General features: G+C 34.9%; 1 protein-coding gene across 1 annotated transcript in view; it reads right to left on the bottom strand.

Moving 5' to 3' along the window:
• Window positions 1-20286, bottom strand: part of Abca13 (ATP binding cassette subfamily A member 13) — a 441561-nt gene that overhangs the window by 49844 nt on the left and 371431 nt on the right. Inside the window, exon 57 of the mRNA XM_077796801.1 lies at window positions 898-1048. Within this exon, the coding sequence (XP_077652927.1) occupies window positions 898-1048 (151 nt within the window). The remainder of the gene's footprint in view (window positions 1-897; window positions 1049-20286) is intronic.

Below are 20286 nucleotides of genomic sequence, written 5' to 3'. Positions count from 1 at the left end.
GGTAGAGGGTCTGTTCTGGCTTCACTTGAAGTCACAGAGCATGAATAAGAAATGAAGGCTGAAGCATTACAAAAACAGCACAGTGAATGAATTTTCATGGACTGGTGAAGGCGAAGACTATTAGTTTTGTCTCTTGTGAGTCCTACAGTGTTCCCATGGACTCTAATAGAATATCACATAAGCTAATTTTTTTTCCTGTTTCTAGTGCAGAATCCAGAAATGAGGTGCAGAAAAGGTAAAATTGTGCATGCAGCAACTGCTATTCCAGTACTCTCTACTTGGAACATCTTCTGATCTGTCCATCAAGGCTCTCCCCACTGTTTCCCTGACCACTGCTCCCATCAAGAGAAGTGGCAGCAGTCTCTTGCCTCAATTACACTAGACTCTCCTTCCTCTCTCAATGATATGCGGAGGTCTGGGGGTCCTGCGGATCTTACTCTTCCTTCTGTCTCCTGAGGCCACTCAGAATGAGACTCCTTGCAGGAATCTGTGGGCCTGCTCACATTCCAAAATTTCATATACATTCTGTGATCTCTCCCCTGTAAGTTCTGGACATACCCAGTCTATATGTGGTCTTGAATATAAATTAATAGTCCAGTAATTATAAGAGCCATTTAGAGAAAAGAAGGAAGACACAAAGTCTGAAATGATGTTATTTTTTATTTAACTTCTTTCTCATGTCTCAGACACATTTTAAATAAAGAATATCAATAATACAACCATATTTTAATGTCTCCTTTTGTACAATCATAATGGAAAAAGCCTTTCTGATAAGCTTACTCCATGGATGTTATGGCTCCTTTTTCTTATAAAGTAAGAGAAACATTGGGGCCAGAGGTGCTAACTAAGCATTCCTCAATGGGTCCTTCTTTTTGGAAAAACTCTAGGGATGCTTACCTCAGGGATGCACTGCTTTGTAATCCCCCGTAGGCTGCAGTAATAATGGAGATGTTCCCAACCGGTCAGGAGCTCATCTAGGGCGTCCTGCTGAGGACAGTAGCCAATGAGAACACCTGCCTTGCCCGCAGAAGACAGATCCACCTCCTCCCTGCATAGACAAAAAGGGAACAGGTTGAGAACAGTCTTCCCTGGCAAACATCAACCCATTTTCTAAATTTAGCTCATCAGTAGGTCCACTGGAATTAATTTACTATAATTAACTCACTTTGCATAAATAGGTTCAACTAAGAAAAAGTGAAGGATACCAGAATATGCAGCCTCAAAACATGCATCTCTGACACGTGGACTGTTTTGAGCTAATGGCAACTAAGCAACAGCAGAGGTAGGGAAAGCTGTTTCATTTTCCTCTGTGTAAAAAGAATAAATCCCCCACTTGTTATTGGTACCAGGAATTGAACCCAGGAACACATAACCACTGAGCCACATACCCAGCTCTTTGATTTTTTGAGACAGGTCTCACTAAGTTGTTGAGGCTAGCTTTGACCTTGGGATCCTCTTGCCTCAGCCTCCCAAGCCCCTGAGACTACAGATATGTACTACCATGCCTAGCTTTAAATTTCCCTTTTATTAAGAAAATTTCCATGTGTAAAGATTTCCCTGAACTAGGAAGATAGCTCCTTGCAGAGACCACTCTGATGAGCTGAGACTCTGCTCTCCAAATAGAGACAGCTGTTCCTCACCAGACACTTTCTCCCCTCCCTGCCCACAAGGAGCCCACCAACCAGAACCCAAAACCACTACACCTTTGCTCAGCTTAAGATGGTGCTCAAGCCTCATTCTTCCGACCAATGCTTAGATTTTTCAATTCTTTTGTGTGTGCTGTATGTAAGCCCAAAGGGGTTTCAAGTGGGTTCCAGGTCAGGAACCCAAAAAATGTAAGCACAAAGAATGGGGGTAGGAAGCCAACCTGGGATCAGCAAGCTCTTCTGTATTCAGCGGAGGAGTCAGTCAAACATCCAAGAGGCTCATGCTGGGACAGAAAAACCGAACTGGGCCTACCCAAGGGTCTGAGTTTTATAGGCCTCACTTAGGGTGGGGCAGAAAGGTAATTCCTAGGGTTTATTAGGATCAGCTGGTGCGTGCGGATAGGACAGAAGGGTAGGTAGGGAAGTTCCTAGAGTTCACTGCATTAGAATCAGCTGATCCATTATGGTAGGGAGTTAAGTGCTACTCGGGTGAGAGTTCTTTGACCTTTTCCCTTCCTGCCCTACTCTGGCTGAAGCCTGGGCCCTTAAATAACAAAAGCTACAATTTACTACTGGACAAGGCTGATAAGGAAACAGCTGTAGCTAGGAAAAAATGTCCTGGGTCTATTTTCCATATCTTTCACTGTGTCTATGTATTTTCTCACTAATAGGCCTTTTGTCAGTTTGGTTTCCAGGGCCAGAGCAGAATTCCTAAGAAGGTAGAGGGAAAACTCCTCCACCACCCCCACAGCAACCCCAGGAGCCTTGTAGAAGAGGCTCGACTACTTATATTTTTGGGTGCTTACATTTTTTGGTTCCTTGATCAGGAACCCATTAGAAACCCCTTTGTGCTTACACACAGGAGTTTCACCCAAATTACGTTGGTCATGAAGATTCCTAAAGTTGACTCCAGAGTGAGAGAGGCCTGGGTGTTAACTGTGTGTGTGTGTGTGTGTGTGTGTGTGTGTGTGTGTATTTAAAGCCATACTATATGCGTAGGTTAAGAATTATACAGAATCACATATAATTAAAGAAAAAAAAAAAACTCTTGTTTTACTTCGGATTTAACATCAATACATATTGATTACCAAATCACTCAAATGCAACAAAATTTAATATTTTGATTGTTTTCTCATTATCTTGTTTTGGCAGGAGAAATAATAACTATGTTAGCCATCTATTATGCATTTTTAAATACATAAAATTATGTTGACCATGAAGATTCTTAAGACTACTTCAGGAAGAAAAAAATCTTATTCCTAAATTAAAAATAATGTTTTTGTTGTTTTTTTTTTTTTTTAAAAAAGACTTGCTCAGAAAGCATGACTTCTAAAAGAGGTGATTATTAGCATTCATTAAAGCAGAGTGAAAAATTATTAATATTTTTATTCATATCAAAACCATATATATATATGCTCATGGAAATAAACAAGGAAAAAACATATCTTTGTGTAAAATTTTAAGTTTGGTCTCAATTTTATCTTTTTTTTCCTTCTAAATCCTTTTTTAATAGTTATATCCCAAACATTATTATTTTTTTCCCCAAATTTGGGATAGTCAAAGTTTATCTCCTTTCTACACTGTAGGAAATACGTTTTCTTTAGTCAAACTCAAAAAAATTTTCTTTATCAGTGTACTTAAGAATTTTGGTAAAATATAGCCTACAAAAATATATACACACACAAATGTATATACGATATAGTCACATGTATGTTCACAATTACCTGAAATATTAAAATTTTACAAATTATTTTAATATACAATAAAAGGCTTTGTTTTCAACCACTGCTCCTGAAAAGTCTCAACTCAATAATTTGTGGAATTTTTTCCTACTTTCTTTTTTTGTTGCAATAATACAATACAAACTTTACCATTTTAATCTTTGTAAAGTATAAAATTTATAAGTATTAGACTATATGCTTTGTCAGTGTGATCACTCTCTAGTTCTAAAACATTTCTTTTCATCCCCAAACAAAATCCTGTACTCATGAATCAGTCACTCTCCATTTCCTTCTCCTGTTGCCCCTGACATTATTCATCTTCATTTCATCTCTATGGATTTAACTGTTCTGCATATTCTTTGTATGATAGATATGAGACTGCATATCATATAATTCCTTTTTGCATCTGGCTGTTCTCACTTAGATATTATGTTTTCAAGGTCAATCTGCAGTAGAGCAGGTATTAATATTTCATTGTGTTCTCTTTTAATAGTAAAATTGCACACAGCAATTAACAAAGTACTCCACTGCTTTCATCTTGCAGATGATAAAACTAACATCCACATGATGCAGCTGCCCTGAAATATTTGCAAAGACTAATTCTAACACTTCTACCCTACACTGGCTGGTCCCCCATTTTTCATTTTATGACATTTGTGCATAAAATTAAAAGGACTACATAAAAAAGATAGGATGCATTTTTTAAAAATAGTAGGATTTAGTTTTTAGAACAGTTTTAGGTTTATAGAAAATTGAAAAGAAAGTACACACAGTTTCCATATACTTGCACTCAGGGTGTTTCCTATTTTTAGCAGCTTGTATTGGTGTGGTAAATGTTTAGCACTGAAGAACTAATATTGATATATCAACTAAAGTCCATAATTCATATTAGCATTCACACTGCACTATACAGTTTTACGGGTTTTGACAAATGCATAACATCCACCATTACAACAGCATAAATAATAGTTTCATTGCCTTAAAAATCCCATGAGCTCCTCCTATTCATCCCTTCCCTCTTGCCCACAAACCTTGAAAATCACTTTTTTTTAACTTTACTTTCTTTGTAGTTGTGCTTTTCTAGAAAGCCACAGAATTGGATTAACACAATATAGAACATCTCATACTGGCTTCTTTCACTTAGCAATTTTAAGTGCCTACTTAAAATTCTTCCATAAGGTGAACTGAGTATATATGTACTCCCAAATTCACGGAACAATAAATTTTATGATAACCTTGAGAAAATAAAACACCTCAATAAAAACTGGAATTAAGAAGATAGATGTTGGTCTAGGCGTGGTGGTGCATGCCTGTCACCTCAGCAATTCCGAGAATGAGGCAGGAGGATTGCATTTTCGAGGTCAGTTTGGATAACTTAGAAAGAACCTGTCTCAAAATAAAATAAAATAAATAAAAAGGCCTAGGCCTGTAAGCCAATATCTAGTACCAAAAGAGAAATGAAGAAGAAGAAGAAGAAAAAAAAAGACAGAAGACAGGTGTTATAACTCTTGCAAATAAAAATGACTTTCATTCAGGACCAATGAAAGGTGATACACAGGGAAACATACGGACAAGTCCTTATTTAATAGAAGCACCTAAATTTGTGAGTGTATTAAAGTGATTTACCTGTTCTAATTATATGTTAAATCTAAAAGGATTCTCTTTGAAAGAAAACAGAATCATCCAGAGGTTCTAAATATTTTCAATCAATCAAACTTTCAGATGTTGTGGGTTGGATTATGGCCCACAAAAAGGCAAAATAAATAAATAAAAGCCAAAGTCCTCAGTCCTAGGACTTAGGAATGTGGCTCTATTTGGAGACAGAGTGTTACAGAAAAAAAAAATTAAGTTAAAATGAAGTCATTAGGGGGGATCCTAATCCAAGTGACTAGTGTCCTTATACAAGGAAAAAGTGGGTCACAGAGACACACATAGTGAAAAGACTATATAAGCACAGGAGGAGAAGACCATCTATAAGCCAACAGAGTGTGGGAAGAGTCCTTAAGAAAAAAAGAAAATAAATACCAAACAATAACCTATTTATGAAATTAGAAAATGGTAAAGCAAACTACACCTAAATCAAGTAGAGATAAAAAAAATGACTAGAGAAGAAATAAGTAAAATAGGAAATAGAAAAACAATAAATAATAGAGAAAATCAGCTAATTAAAATATTTCTTTGAAAACAAAATCTACAAATCTTTAGCTAATAACCAAGAAAAAGGAAAGATGCAAATTACTAAAATTGGGAATGAAATATTTCTGCAAACCTTAAAGAAACAGATTTACAAGGGTGCTATATGCATATTCATAGACCAACAAATTAGATAACTTAGATGAGATGGGCAAACCTTCTAAAAAGACACAAACTACTGAGTGTGATACTGTGAAAAAGAAAGAATCTAAACAGATGTATAACAATAAAAAGGTTGACTTGGTAATAATAAAAAAAAGTTTCCATGATTAAAAGCCAAGGACCATGTCATTTCACTGGTGAGTTCTACTACATGTTTAAAGATTAATTAAATCAATCCTTCACAGCCTGTTTCAAAAAACAAAAGAGGAAAGAATCATTCTCAATTAACTCCGATATCAGTAATGCCCTAATAACAAAACCAAATACACAACAGAGAAAGAAGACTATGTATTTGTTTTGAATATGGATGTAAAGAAATACAAATGCTCCTTATAGTGCAGTTACATACTATAAAATTCATCATAAGTTGAAAATATTATTTCAAAAATGAGCTTAATATACCTAAACTACTGAATGTCATAGTTTAGTCTAGCCTACTTTATACACCCTTAGAACTTACATTAGGCTATGGTTGGGCATAGCCAAAGAATATTTTACCACATGTCATTATCTTGGGAAGAGATGGTTCAAAATTCAAAGCCCAGGGTTTTTTTTTCTTTTTAAATATTTTTTGTCAATGGACTTTTATTTTATTTATTTATATGTGGTACTGAGAATCAAACCTAGTCCTTACACATGCTAGGCAAGCACTCTACCACTGAGCTATAGCCCCAGCCCTCAAAACCCAGTTTCTATTGAACATTTCTCTCTTTCATACCTTCATAAAGTTGAAATATTGTGTATGGAACCATTGTAAACCAGGGGCCATCTGCACAAGCAGATTGAAAGCAACAGCATATAAGGTGAATTAGATACCATGATCAAGTAGGAAAAAATCCCAGGAATACACGGTTGGTTTAATATATCAATGTTAATCATCATACACCATATTTATAGAAATAAGGACAAAAACTACCCAATATCTTGTAATGCAGTGAAAAAGCATTTGACAAAATTCAAGTGCCTTTCTTGATAAAACCATGGATAAATGAGAGATAAAAGGGATTTTATTTTATGATCCCATTTATATGAAATTTTCCATTTATATGATCCCATTTATATGAATAGACAAATCCATTGAGAGAGCAGATTAATGGTTACAAAAGACTGAGGGAGGGAGCAACAATGGAGAAAGACTACTAATAGGTACAGAGTTTCTCTTCAAGGTGATGGAAATGTAGTTTAATTAAGTAGCTGAAATTATTACGAAACTTTATGAATATATTAAAAATCCCTTCATTATTCCATTTAAAATTATAAATTCTCTGGTATGTGAATTGTATCTCTGTTAATCAAAGCAGTCAGTTAAAGCTGGACATACTCATGCTCTATGCAGTGCTCATCTATGTACAACATAAATGGTTTCATAGGTGCATCATTAAATGTTCAGAGGAATTGTCAATACAAATGAAAAAAAAAAAAAAACAAAAAACAAGCCATTGCAACTTACAACAATATGCATGCACCTCACAAACATGCTATTGTGGGAAAGAATTCACTCATAAAACAGTATAAACTTTATGATTCCACTTACATAAAATTCACAAACAAGCAACCTGAAATCTGATCATTAAAATCAGAAGAATATTTATGTTTGTTTGTAGGGGAGCATGAAGAGGATTTCTGAGGTCCCATCAAAAGTCTATTTCCTAGTTTTATGTGCTCTCATTATAAAAACCCATCAACCCATACACTTGTTATTAGCAATAATTATTCATTTCAATTTTAAAATTTATGTTTTAAAAATTGTTGCCAAACTCCACGTTACTTTATAAATTATCTGCAAAAATTTTAATGTTTAAAATGATTTTAATTAGCTTCTGCTGGAATGATCTCCTTCCAGCTCCTCTCAATCTCAAGCAGCCTGTTGATGATTTAAAGATATAACATTTTATTTAAATTCTCTAACCCATTTGAAGATAGGGAATACACATATTAAATATTTTCATTGTCCCATGACCTTAGACATTTCCTAACTCTGCATTGTTTGTGGTCATACTTATTATTTCTAACTAGTATCATCAGATATCATTAGAACATTATTATCATAAGAACATGGGCATAGCTCAGAACAGGTGGACAATGGCAGTCTAGGGACACAGGAATTCAACCACAGCAGGGGTCTGATGTCTTCCTGTCCTAATACCCATCATCTAGTGCAGTGATGGCTGCCCAATTTCTAGTTGTAAGGAGTTATAATTTTTAAAAGGTCATGGTTTTACAATGGAGTGAAATGAAACACTTTCAAGAGCAATGCATTTTTCTTCGGATGTACAGATAAATGCCTGCCTTTTCTTGGTAGCTAGTAGAAATAACTCCCTTGCACAAATCTTCAACACAAGTATCAGTTGCACATTGTTCATTTGTTTGCTTGTTCATTTCGATATTGGGAATCAAACCCAGGGCCTCTAACAGGCAAATGCTCTACCACTGAGCTACACCCCCAGACCCAAATTGAAAAGTTTTTATTATGAATTGACATATATCTTTGAAGGAAGTTAGAAAGAATGTTTTGTAGAGAGGACCCATGGTGTACTGAACCACAGCACAAGCAGGCATTCAAATACCTTTAAAAGCATATCAAATCAAACCACATTGCATTTTTCCCTTGTTGTATTTTATTAAATACCAGAGGCTCTGTAAATAGCTCAATATGTTTCATCTGAATTTTGAGGACAATAAAAGTTTAGGAAGATTAACATTACAACTGGAAATTTGGGTGAACACGACCCATATTCAATGATATCATGATCCAGATGGTGACACTGGGTAGGCATGCTGCAGTCTGGCTGGGCACAAAATCAGGAGCCACTCAAGCAGGAACAAACTTTATTTTTGAAACTCCCGCCAATGCCCCATACGCTCCCAGGAAAAAAAAATGCCGACAGATGTGAGCACTGGACACTCCAACAGGAAATCCCTCCTCTGGAATTCCCTCCTACCACACTTTCCCAGCCAATGGGAACTCTCCAGGAGTCCTGTAGCAGGCTGAGATGGACAGCAGGGGTCTAATATCCATATGAATGCAGATCTTAACATAATCATATCATCTCAATGGCTTGCTGGCGTCACCTTTCAACCAAAAATGCCATGCATCATACTACTTGGCTATGGCTCTTAGCATGGGCATATCCAATATAGACAGGCAGACAAAAGAAGGCCATGTGATAATGAAGCCCTAGAGTAAGGGAAAACTGAATATCTAAACCAGAGTCCATTTTAAGTGACCCAGAGGAACAGCTTCTTTTAAATTACATCACTGACATAAATCTTCCCATCTAACTCTGAGTGATGCTAACCACACACCTCCTAAATCAAAATCACTGTCTATCACATTTATGCTATTAGAAAATGCTCACATCCATTTCATAGTTTCCACATACTTGCATTTTGGTTATCTTGACCTAATAAAGAAGGTCATAGCATTCTGTATGCTTCATGCTTCAGCACCACTTGGAAAGACAAGATATTTTTCAGTGGTAAGTCTGACATAAAAATGATCTTCAAGTGGCTTTTATCATGATGCATGCTGACTAGATTTTCCTCTTTAACTAATGACACAACAGACCAAGAAACCCTGGAAAGTAAATATAAGTCTTGGAGCACTCAGGGGAGTTTGCCAAACCAAGAGCCTTCTCAGTTCAGGCATTTAATTTCCTTTATATTATCAGCAGTCTGTAAACTGCCAAAGTAGGCAAATAAGAGCCAAAAAACTGCTCAGTGAACCAAGTTTGGTTTGTTTTCCAGGCAGTTTTTAGCCCCATTTGTTTTAAAACTTCCTACTTTGTCCCTCCACAGTCTGCGCTTTCCTGCAGGTTTAACCCCCATTTCACCATAGGTTCAACCATCTGGTTACCATTAGTTATTTAAGTGTGCCACAGCCTCTGATACCTGGTCCCTTTGGCTCCTGGATGTCAGCCAAGTGTCCGAGGTAGTCCTTAAGCTCATGATCAAGATAAAATAACAGGAACCCAAAGCCTGGCTTAGTTATATTTTAAAAAGAATAAGGGGCATCCTTGGTGCTTGGTTTATTAAATACAGACTAAGAACATATTTTCATTTTCCTCAAGGAAAGCTAGAATAAGTTCATACCCTAGATTTAAGTCTGTAATTCTACAAACACTCACACTGTATCCACATAACCACCTGTTTCACCACATAGTACAAGTGGAATTCTCTCAAGCCCTTCAAAGTGATAATTAAACTAAGTATATGTGCAACATAACAGAGCAGAGTGATTCTTTTGGAGAATACCAAAAAATACATTTTTTGTTCATTTAACTCCTATGTACATGATTGAGAAGCTACAAATCTACTAAAGTCATGCCCTTTTTTAAAACAGTAAAATAACACATAATTATATTTTCAAACTGCCAAGATTTTTTTTCTTCTTGTCCACCAAGAAAATGTTATGAATTTCTGGCAACAAAACGGCTCATTAAATTACATATATACTTTTTCATTAGAGTTGCCAACTTCCCATCTAATAATTTATTCAAGGAAGGAACTATATTAATATATCAAAGACATGTTTTCAAAGAACAAATGGTGGCTTATGCCCATCACTTGTTACAATGTCAGACTTTTCACCTGATTTTTCTTTCACTTGTGATGTCATTATGTATGAAATACAGGTGTCTACATTTAGAAACTAGAACAAAACATTAAACATTAGTTCATTTCCAGTTTGTCAGCACCCCTTAACCAGATGCAATTGTTCCTCTAGGTCAGTGTTAAAAGATAAGCAAAGTCATCAATATCTTTTACAGAATTTGGATAATGAATATGAGTGTCCATAATTCATATAATTTTCTGTAATATATCTTGCATGTATTTATATATTTTTCTAGATATGTATTGATTCAAATTATTTTAAATGACTTATTAATTTCATATTGTCAGGAAGGGTTTTTAAACTTATACCCCATCTGATTCAAATGTATGATATGTCAAGATCATTGTACTGTCATGTGTATCTAATTAAAACAAATTTAAAAATTAAAAAAAAAAACTTTAACAATTCAAACAACTCAAGTGTTGAAAATATTTAGCTTCTTTTAAATTACATAAGGAATGTTCATATAAAGAAATACTTTAACCATGCCATTTATAAGAAATCTACAGGTTGATAATGTCACTAAAATTATTCACTACCTACTTAACATTTTCAATATTTAATAATAAATATTTAATAATAAAATATTCACCAGAATTCTTATCTTATTAAAGTGGAACTTCTAAAAGTCCTACATGAGAAACACCATATGTTAACTAGCTTTCTTTTACTGAAAAAAAATATTTGAAATAATTTATAAAGAAGGAATGTTTATTTTGCTCATATTTCCGGGGGTTTCACTGCATGATCAATGAGCCCATTGGTTGTACCTGTAGCAACACTTCCTGGCCAATGGTGGTAGAGCAAACACACTAACATCATGGCCAGAAAAAGGAAGACAGGTAAAGGAGGGACTGGGGTGCTACTACATCCCCCCTTTAAGGGCACGTGCCCCCAGTTACCAGAAGACCTCCCACTAGCTCCACATCTTAAAAATTTCCACAGCACCACTTCCCAATAGTACCAAACAGAGACCAAGCCTTCACCACAGAGGCCTTTGGGGGACATTTAAGATCCAAAGTATAGCATATGGGTTATTTTAAGATATTGTATATCAAAATTTACTAAAAATCATTATTGAAAAATAAGTAGAAAATAAAATGACCACTAATAAGCTATTGATGAAAAGTAACCATAAGGTGAAAATGCCTCATTTCATATCACTTTTATAGCATTCTTTAACCTTTTTAGAATCTTTTAGGGATTCCAATGTATTTTTTTAAAGCCTTGAATAATTTGAATTCAAGTTTATGTTATCCTAGAAATTCAAGAACGATGAAATTCAAGTTCCTACATTAACTTGTTCTACCTCAGTATGCTGGTAAAGGTCTGAGACTTAAGACCCCAGAAGCTCTGTTTCATGCCATTGTATTTCCTGGGTGGGGGTGGAGGGGCTTTAGTGTTGGAAAAAAAAGAGAGAGAGAGAGAGAGAGAGAGAGAGAGAGAGAGAGAGAGAGAGAGAGATCTATTTTTAAAAGAAAATGGGGATAATATATAGAATTAGGGATATACAAATTTTCCTAGGCCTTCCTTCATCACTTCTGCTGAGATATCTTATGGGGGTGGGACAGATAAACCTTTAAAGACACCTTTCCCCACAGTGACCTAGTGCTTTTCCACTCGGGGTCCTTCTCTTCTCTCTGCTTCTTGCTGGTTCCAGGGTCCATAAAATTACAGGAATCCTGCTCAGGGATATTCAACAATGAGGTGACCCCCATGTGTGTGCAGACCTACCTGACCATCAACCAAAGCATCACTCCCTGGGGGACAATGGAGCCAGGGGGTGTTGATGCTTTCTCTAGTTTAGATTTTTGCATATCCCGCTACAACACATGATTAACAGCTTAATCTCTTCATTATTTGCCTGTTGCTTTAAGAGTTTATCTTGATACCTGAAAGCTCAGCTCTCCCTCCTGACAACATTAAAAGTCGAAAGCCTAAAATAAAATGAGATGACAAGACTAAGGATAAAATAACTTGCCTAGCAATAAATACAAATGAGTAAGTTCAATTATTAAAGATAAAAAAGAATCTTAATTGAATCAAAAGGCAAAAATCAATCAATCAATAAAAGATCCATTGACAACTAAAAAAATATTTAAAAAAAAATTAATGTTAAGAAAAAACTAATATTTTTAGACCAAGGTAGCATTCATACAGAGCCTATAGCCTTTAAAATACAAATACATACATACCATTTACAGAGAAAGAGAGAATGATATGTTTGAAAAATGCATCATTAGGCAATTTCATCGTTGTGTTAATGTCATAGATTGTATATACACAAACTAAAACGGCTAAGGAATCATTGGGTGATGTAATTTTATGAGACCATTATGCATGTGTAGTGAAATATTATGTGATGCATGACTACATATAAAATAATTTCAAGCTATGAAACCCCATTATTCCTTTCAGAAATCCACAATACACTAGTGTCATTTCAGATGATGATACCAAATATTTGCTATGTATGCTAAATAATTTTTGTAATCACCTACTGTTTTCAGTTAACAAGTTATATGAAAACCATAACTTTATGCCTGTCAGTCTCAGACTACATATTGATCTTTTGCATTACATCTAAGAATGAAAAAGAAAATAGCATGAATTATGACATATGTGTTCTTTTAAGAGAAAAATATTTCAAGGAAAATTGATATTGAATATTTAATAAAATAAGATGATATTTGAAAGAAAAGATATCATCTTCTTCTCCGGTGTTTCCTTTTTCATGTTGTGTATTACCAATTGAAACTTTATGCTTTAAAATACCTTGAGTCAAACTTCTCAATCTCAAAATCGTCTCTCATTCTACTATTTACTGCCCCTGTTTAAGATACATGGAACCCAGACTACGCTGTTGTATTTCATGTCTACCTCCTCTGTGATTCTTTTCGGTTTTAAGTCTCTGCCATCCCCTGCCTACATCTCTAGTGTCTCTCTAAAATACCAACTAAAACTCACCACACAAAAAAGCAACATAGTAAGCTTGGAAGGTATTAAATGACAGAAAAAGCATAAAAATGGGGGTGGGGGTAGAAGTTTCACAGCTTTAATTCAGATCACTGTAATACTGTAAGGATTCAAATCAGAAAAGAGAACATGGTGGGTGGGGGTCAATACACCTTGTACTCACACCTGCCACCATCTTGCCTTCACACAGACCCAGACAAATGTTGTCCAAGCCCTGTCAGAGAGAGAGGAAGTATGCCACCAGAAGACTTGCTCTTCAGACATGGAGTGCTGCAGATGAGGCACAATCTGTCTTCATTTCTACACATGTCTAGAGAGTGCTAGGAAATAGTAGCATAGGCAAGAAACAATGCTACCCCCAAACACAGCAGGTACTAGGCAAAAAGCCTGCTAGAGGCCAAGACTGAAGGAGCAACTGGGCCTGTCCACTAGACAAAATGCTGGAGTTCTGAATTCAGTGTGCAACTACCAACAATGGGCAGAGGAAACACTTCCTCTGCTGTTGACAAAGAGCTTCTTAACGAAAGGGCACATTTTTTTTTCTATTGATAACAGTCCCCCAAATAATTCTGAATAGCAGGAAGGGAACAAAATCTAAAGATCCAATAACAACATAGATTTGAATATTCAGAAAATAGGTAGGTACTTCCAGCAGAATGCAAAATGAATAGACCTCAATGAAATAGAAACACAAAATCCAAGAGGAGAAATGACAGGGATAGAACTTAACATGATAGAGCAAGAGGTCTCCAGGGATGAGAATAATAAGCAATAGGTTAAAATAAGGAAGCACTGAAAGAATCCAAACTTATTTTCTTGAATTTAAGGGGGAAAAAAAAAGACTTATGATTAAATGTTGAGAAAGGGTCACTAGATTGGAAAGAAAAAAAATGAAAATACTACTAAGCCTTGATGCTTCTTACAAATATTTTAATGGGTTCTGTTTTCTGGCTCATTGTTGGTTTACTTTGGACAAAAGAACCGTACAACACATACACTTGAGGAAGCACAGGGAGACTAGCTCTAAAGCCTCACTTGCCTGCTGACTGTTAGGAGACAGTGGAGCAAGGGCCAGAGGCTTTTGAGATGAATGTTGTGAGCTAATATGCCGAAACAATTCTATCTTTCATATTGGAAGGCAATCCAAACTTGTCGTCTGATATTCTGAGAATCAGAGCATATATCTCCCTACCTCAGTTACTCTGCATTTAAAAGAAAAAAGAAAAAAACACTAAAGCAAGATTAATTTTACAGTTGTGAATTAAACGTTATCAACTTGAATGAGAAAGCTGATGGTCAGTACAGAAACAAATTTAAATAGACATAAATTTAAATAAACCATGCATATACAATACATGTATCTCCTTGAAAAGTGTGAATAAAGCAAATATAATAATTTAGTAATGATATACATCTAAAATCCAAAAACCTCTTATCAACACTGAAGAGCAAAAGGATAAACCTTGTAATTCTTAGACTCAATTGTTTGGAGCTATTTTTTAAAAAAAGTTTCACTATTGTTTTTGGAAGTTCAAACTTTGGGAAAGTGCAAAGGGATACAACATGATCAACTGGGCCACAAGGGCAATGCAAAGAGTTTTATTTTATCTGTTTGTTTTGTTTGTTTGTTTGTTTGTTTTGTTTTGGTACTGGGGATTGAACCCAGGGGAACCTAAACACTGAGATACATCTCCAGCCCTTTATTTATTTATTTGTTTGTTTGTTTAAATGTTGAGAAAGGGTCACTATGTCCCTTAGTGCCTCACTACATTGCTAAGAATGGCCTTGAACTTGCAATCTTCCTATCTCAGACTCCTGAATCACAGGAATTGCAAGGGTATTTTTTAATTAGTAAATTTAAATATCTAATTGAAGGAGAACAAACATGTATATTACTTCACTAAATTATATCAAAATGATGTCTTGCCCAAAAGTAAAACCAGTCAATAAGCCCTAGCCATATACTCAATTGTCATTAAAGTTTTAATGTTCAGATATTAAGTAGAAGTGAATAATCATGGAGTATTAGTTAATTATAGGAGATATATGGCAGGAGCACCATTTTAAAAACCCACAAACTTGGAGGTAGCAGAAGTAAAGCAAAGAAATTACTTTAAAAGATAATATAAGGGGCTGGGGATGTGGCTCAAGCGGTAGCGAGCTCGCCTAGCGTGTGTGCGGCCCGGGTTCGATCCTCAGCACCACATACAAACAAAGATGTTGTGTCCGCCGAGAACTAAGAAAAAATAAATAAATGTTAAAATTCTCTCTCTGTCTCTCTCTGTCCCCCTCTCTCTCTCACTCTCTCTTTAAAAAAAAAGATAATATAATATGTAAAGGAGAATGAAATAATATTGCATTTACAAAAAAATAGAATACCAATGTTTAAAAAATACATAATCAAAGATATAAAAAAGAACTTTTGAAATATTTTAAAAATGATTAAAATTATATGCTCAATAAATAGTTGAAAGGTAAATTTGAGAATATCTTCCAGAAAGTAAGAAGCCCAAAGATAAAGAGGTTGAAAACTGAAGAGACTTTTTTTTTTTTTTTTAGTTCTAAGGGACACAATAACAGAATAATAGAAGATGAATGAAGAAAATCAGATTAGAGAACACAATGTGAGAAAATTATAAAATAGCCAAAACATCTCTTAAAAACCAAAGGAAGTAAATTTGGACCCATAGAAAGCCAAGCAAAATATATTGAAAGGAGGAAGGAGAAGAGCTGAAAAAAGCCGCCAAGGCACACAGTCATGAAATTTAAGGAAAGGATCAAATTGTTCTGTGTACAGATATGAATATACCACAGTGAATTTCACCTTTATGTACATGTACAAAGCCTTAATTTAAAATAAAAGGGAAAAAAATGAAGTAGAGGAAGGGATCAGGGGAGGGAGGAAGGGAGGAAGAGAGGAAGTACTGGGGACCAAAATGGAGCAAATTATATTGCATGCACTTATGATTATGTCACAATGAATCTGATGTGATGTATAACTATACTGTACTAATAAAATTATTTTTAAAAGACTCAGAGACAAAGATCCTAAATGCTTCCAGATAAAAACTAATCAAGTTATAATGGTACCCAATCTCTCAAAGGCAATCCTAAATTCATAATGAAAAAATGCATTTAAAGATCTTAAGGAATATGAATTCTCAACTAAAATTTTCTATCCAAACTACCCAACAGATATGGAGAGAGAAAGATAGTTTCAGAATACTGTTTTCAAGAAACTTACTTCCTATTTGTTTATGAAGGTTTGGGGGCTTGTTTTTTTCACTTTTTAAAAATATCTTTATTCTATGTATTTATTTAGTTTTTAGGGGATGCTGAGAATCCAACCAAGTGCCTCTCATGTGCTACGCAAGCCCTCTACCACTGAGCCACCACCCCAGCCCATAGTGCTTGTTCTTAAAAAAATTAAAATTACAGTACAAGGTAAACCAAGAGAGAAAAAACTGAATCAGGAAATATAAAATTAATTAAGAGAGAACAAGAGGACTCCCAGAGTGACAACTGAAGGTCACATGAATTGCAACTGCACAGCTGACTTGAAGAGAGACAGTCTGGAGCAAAGGCTGCAGACACTCATGATCTCTTCAAGAGAATCAAGTTGATAGATTAAATGGTGTGTTTAAATGGATTGTAAAGGAGAGTTAATCCACAGGAAATAGAGCAAATGAACAAAGACAATGAATTGCAAAAATCTAAGCAAGAAATAAAAGGTCATAGCACTTCAGGGCTCAACTAAGGATGTTATTTACAGAAACCATAATCCTATATATATTAAATTCTGAGTGAACTCAGGTGTGTGTATATTCCTAGTTTATACATTCATTGTTTTTAAAAATGAATTCCATATGTATTCCTTTTAAATTAGTTCAAATGATGAACACAATTATTAATTAACATTCATAATTTAGCTGGGTGCAGTGGTGCACACCTATAATTCCAGTTTTGGGGGAGGCTGAGGCAGGAGGATTGCAAGTTTGAGGCCAGTCTGGGCAACTTAGAGAGGACCTGCTTCAAAATAAAATAAAAAGGGCTAGGGATATTATTCAATGGTAGAGTGCTTGTCTAGGATTTGGTGAGGCCCTGGGTACATTATCCAATACTGAAAAATAAAAATTCACAATTTGGATTACCAGCATTATCAGCATTAATTCATTAAGTATAAATTCTGAAAAAGACAGAACTTGGTAAAAAATATTAATTCCAACTTTAGTTTATAATCATAATTCTGCAAATTCTAGTAAAGTTAATCAAGTAAGATAATTATAAATGTATATAAATAGGGATTGGGTATTTAGCTCAGTGGCAGAGTATTGGTTAGCATGCACAGGCCCTGAGTTTGGTCCTCAACTTAGAAAAAACAAAACAAAAACCAAAAGCAACAAAACCAAATATATATATATATATAATTTTTCAGTATTGGATAATAAACCCAGGGCCTCACCATATCATTTATATATATATATATATATATATATATATATATATATATACACACATATATATATATACATACATACATATATATGTATGTATATATATACATACATATATTAATCAGGGTTAAAGTGTGGATATTATTTATATAAACCATAATTCCATATAGATATGGATATATATTTCATATATATACATGAAATTAGGAAGTAATAACATCTTTTATGTTTGTCTTGAAAGTACAGTTATTAAGATAAGAAATAATTAATCAAATAAAAAAATTTAATAAAGTATTTGGTCACAAGTTTAAAAAACAATATTAAATATTATAGATGATCAAAAACCAATTAACTATACAATAGAGGAACAAGACCAGTCTAGAAGTATCAAAAATGATATAAAATGTGAAAGGCTAAACATAATAAGAAATGTGTAGGATGTGTCATGGTTTAGATATAGTGTCCACCAAAAGCTCACATGTGAGACAATGCAAGGAGGTTTGGAGGAGAAATTATTGGATTATAGCCTTAACCTAATCAGTAAATTGATCCCTGCTGGGATTAACTGAGTAGTAACCCAGTTACTACTCAGTAACTGGAGTGTGGCTGGAGGAAGTGGTTCATTGGGGGGCATGGCTTAGGGGTATATATTTTGTATCTGGAGAGTAGAGTCTCTGCTTTCTGGTCTTCATGTGAGCTGCTTCCCTCTGCCATACTCTTCTGCCATATTCTGCCTCACCTCAAGCCCCAAGGAATGGAACCTGCTGTCCATGGACTTAAACTTTTGAAATCGTGAGTCTCCAAATAAAATTTTCACCCTCTACAATTGTGCTGGTTGGGTCTTTTAGCCACAGCAGTGAAAAAGCTGACGAAAACGATATGTTAAAATTTAGTCAAGTCAACAAGAGAAAAATGTAGTAAGTGGAAAGTCTGGCAACACTCGGGAAAGAGAAGCTCAATCTTGCAAATTTTTCAATGTTCTTAAACTCCTTTATATTGATCTTTGTTTTGATGTAGGAAAATTGTGATAACTAATGATGAAGGCACTTGTCTTTCTATAAAATCACTGTATGGTTTTTAAAAATGTGGTAGCCCTACTGTCAGAAAATGTAAGCAAATTCACAATTAAAAGCACACAAATGCATTTGAGTATGTATAAACATCACTAATACCTTATGTGGTAAATGGAGTCATTTTAAGTAAAGAAAAAATAGACTATTACATAAATAATATTGGGATAAATGGATTTTTTAAATACACACTTAAATTCTCTTACTCTCTTTTTCGGGGGGTGGGTACTAGGGATTGAACTCAGGGGCACTTGACCACTGAGCCACATCTCCAGCCCTATTTAGTATTTTATTTAGAGACAGATCTCACTGCGTTGCTTTTGAAATTCTCTCACTCTTTATTTCCAAACATGATAAAATTCTACCAAGGATTGATTCATAAACAAAAAACAATTTTTACCTTGGGTAAATTTTTACCTTGGGTAAATTTTTACCTTGGAATTTTTACCTTGGGTAAATTTTTACCTTGGAATTTTTACCTTGGATAAATACCCCTATTGATTTGAGGAAGGCGTTCCTAAGCATTTCAGAACAGGTATAAATAAATCATACAAGGTAGTCACAAAAACATTTGAATAACTGAAAATGAAAATCTCACTGAAAGTCATCTCACCTCCAATCATCAAAAGACATCTTGGAAGTTGGATTTTCAATAATATTAATTGTTCCTATGAGATGTTAAACAACAAAGTGGTGTTTTGTTCATTCGCTGGTGTTTTTTTTTTTTTTTTTTGTAGTTTTTTGAAAGCAGACAGAGTTATTTGTTTTCTTTGAGAATGCATTTCCCCCACAATCCCCTTCAAGGGAACACCCTCGATGACCTAGGGAACACCCACTAGGTCATACCATTTAAAGATGCTACCATCTTAGAAAAGTACCACCTTTCATATGAGATACTGTGGGGACATTTAACACCAAACTGTTGCCCTTGACATGACATGTGTATGTATATTTCATATAGGGAGCCAAAGTCTTTAGAATTAGCATGAGATAAATAATGACTCTGAAATATATTAGAATCATTTAGTCATAGTATAGTTACACTAGGCAAACAGCCAGTCTCCTAACTAGTCTTCATCACTGAAAATGAAGCTGGGACCTGAGAGTGATCATCAGTCTGGCCATACAAGATGTTTATTTTTTACTTATTTCATAAATGTTAAAGGTTAAAAACAGAGATGAAAGAGTGATGACAATGAGAAGATTTAGTTGCTACTCACTTCAAACTATATGACCAAATCTAGGCTTTTTACCTCTCTGGTCACAGTCTCTACCTACAAAATAAATGTGTGAATTGTTTATTGATAAACTAAAATAGTTGACTCTTCTGTATCTGTGAGTTTTACCTCCATGTTTTCCACCAAATGGGGATCATAGATCTAACTACATAGCATGTAACCCTCCATTGGCTAAATCTACAGATGCTGAACTCATGGATACAAAAGGTAG

Source organism: Urocitellus parryii, chromosome 3 (assembly GCF_045843805.1).
Source record: "Urocitellus parryii isolate mUroPar1 chromosome 3, mUroPar1.hap1, whole genome shotgun sequence".
NCBI classification, from domain to species: Eukaryota; Metazoa; Chordata; class Mammalia; order Rodentia; family Sciuridae; genus Urocitellus; species Urocitellus parryii.
This window is presented reverse-complemented; position numbering and strand designations above follow the sequence as displayed.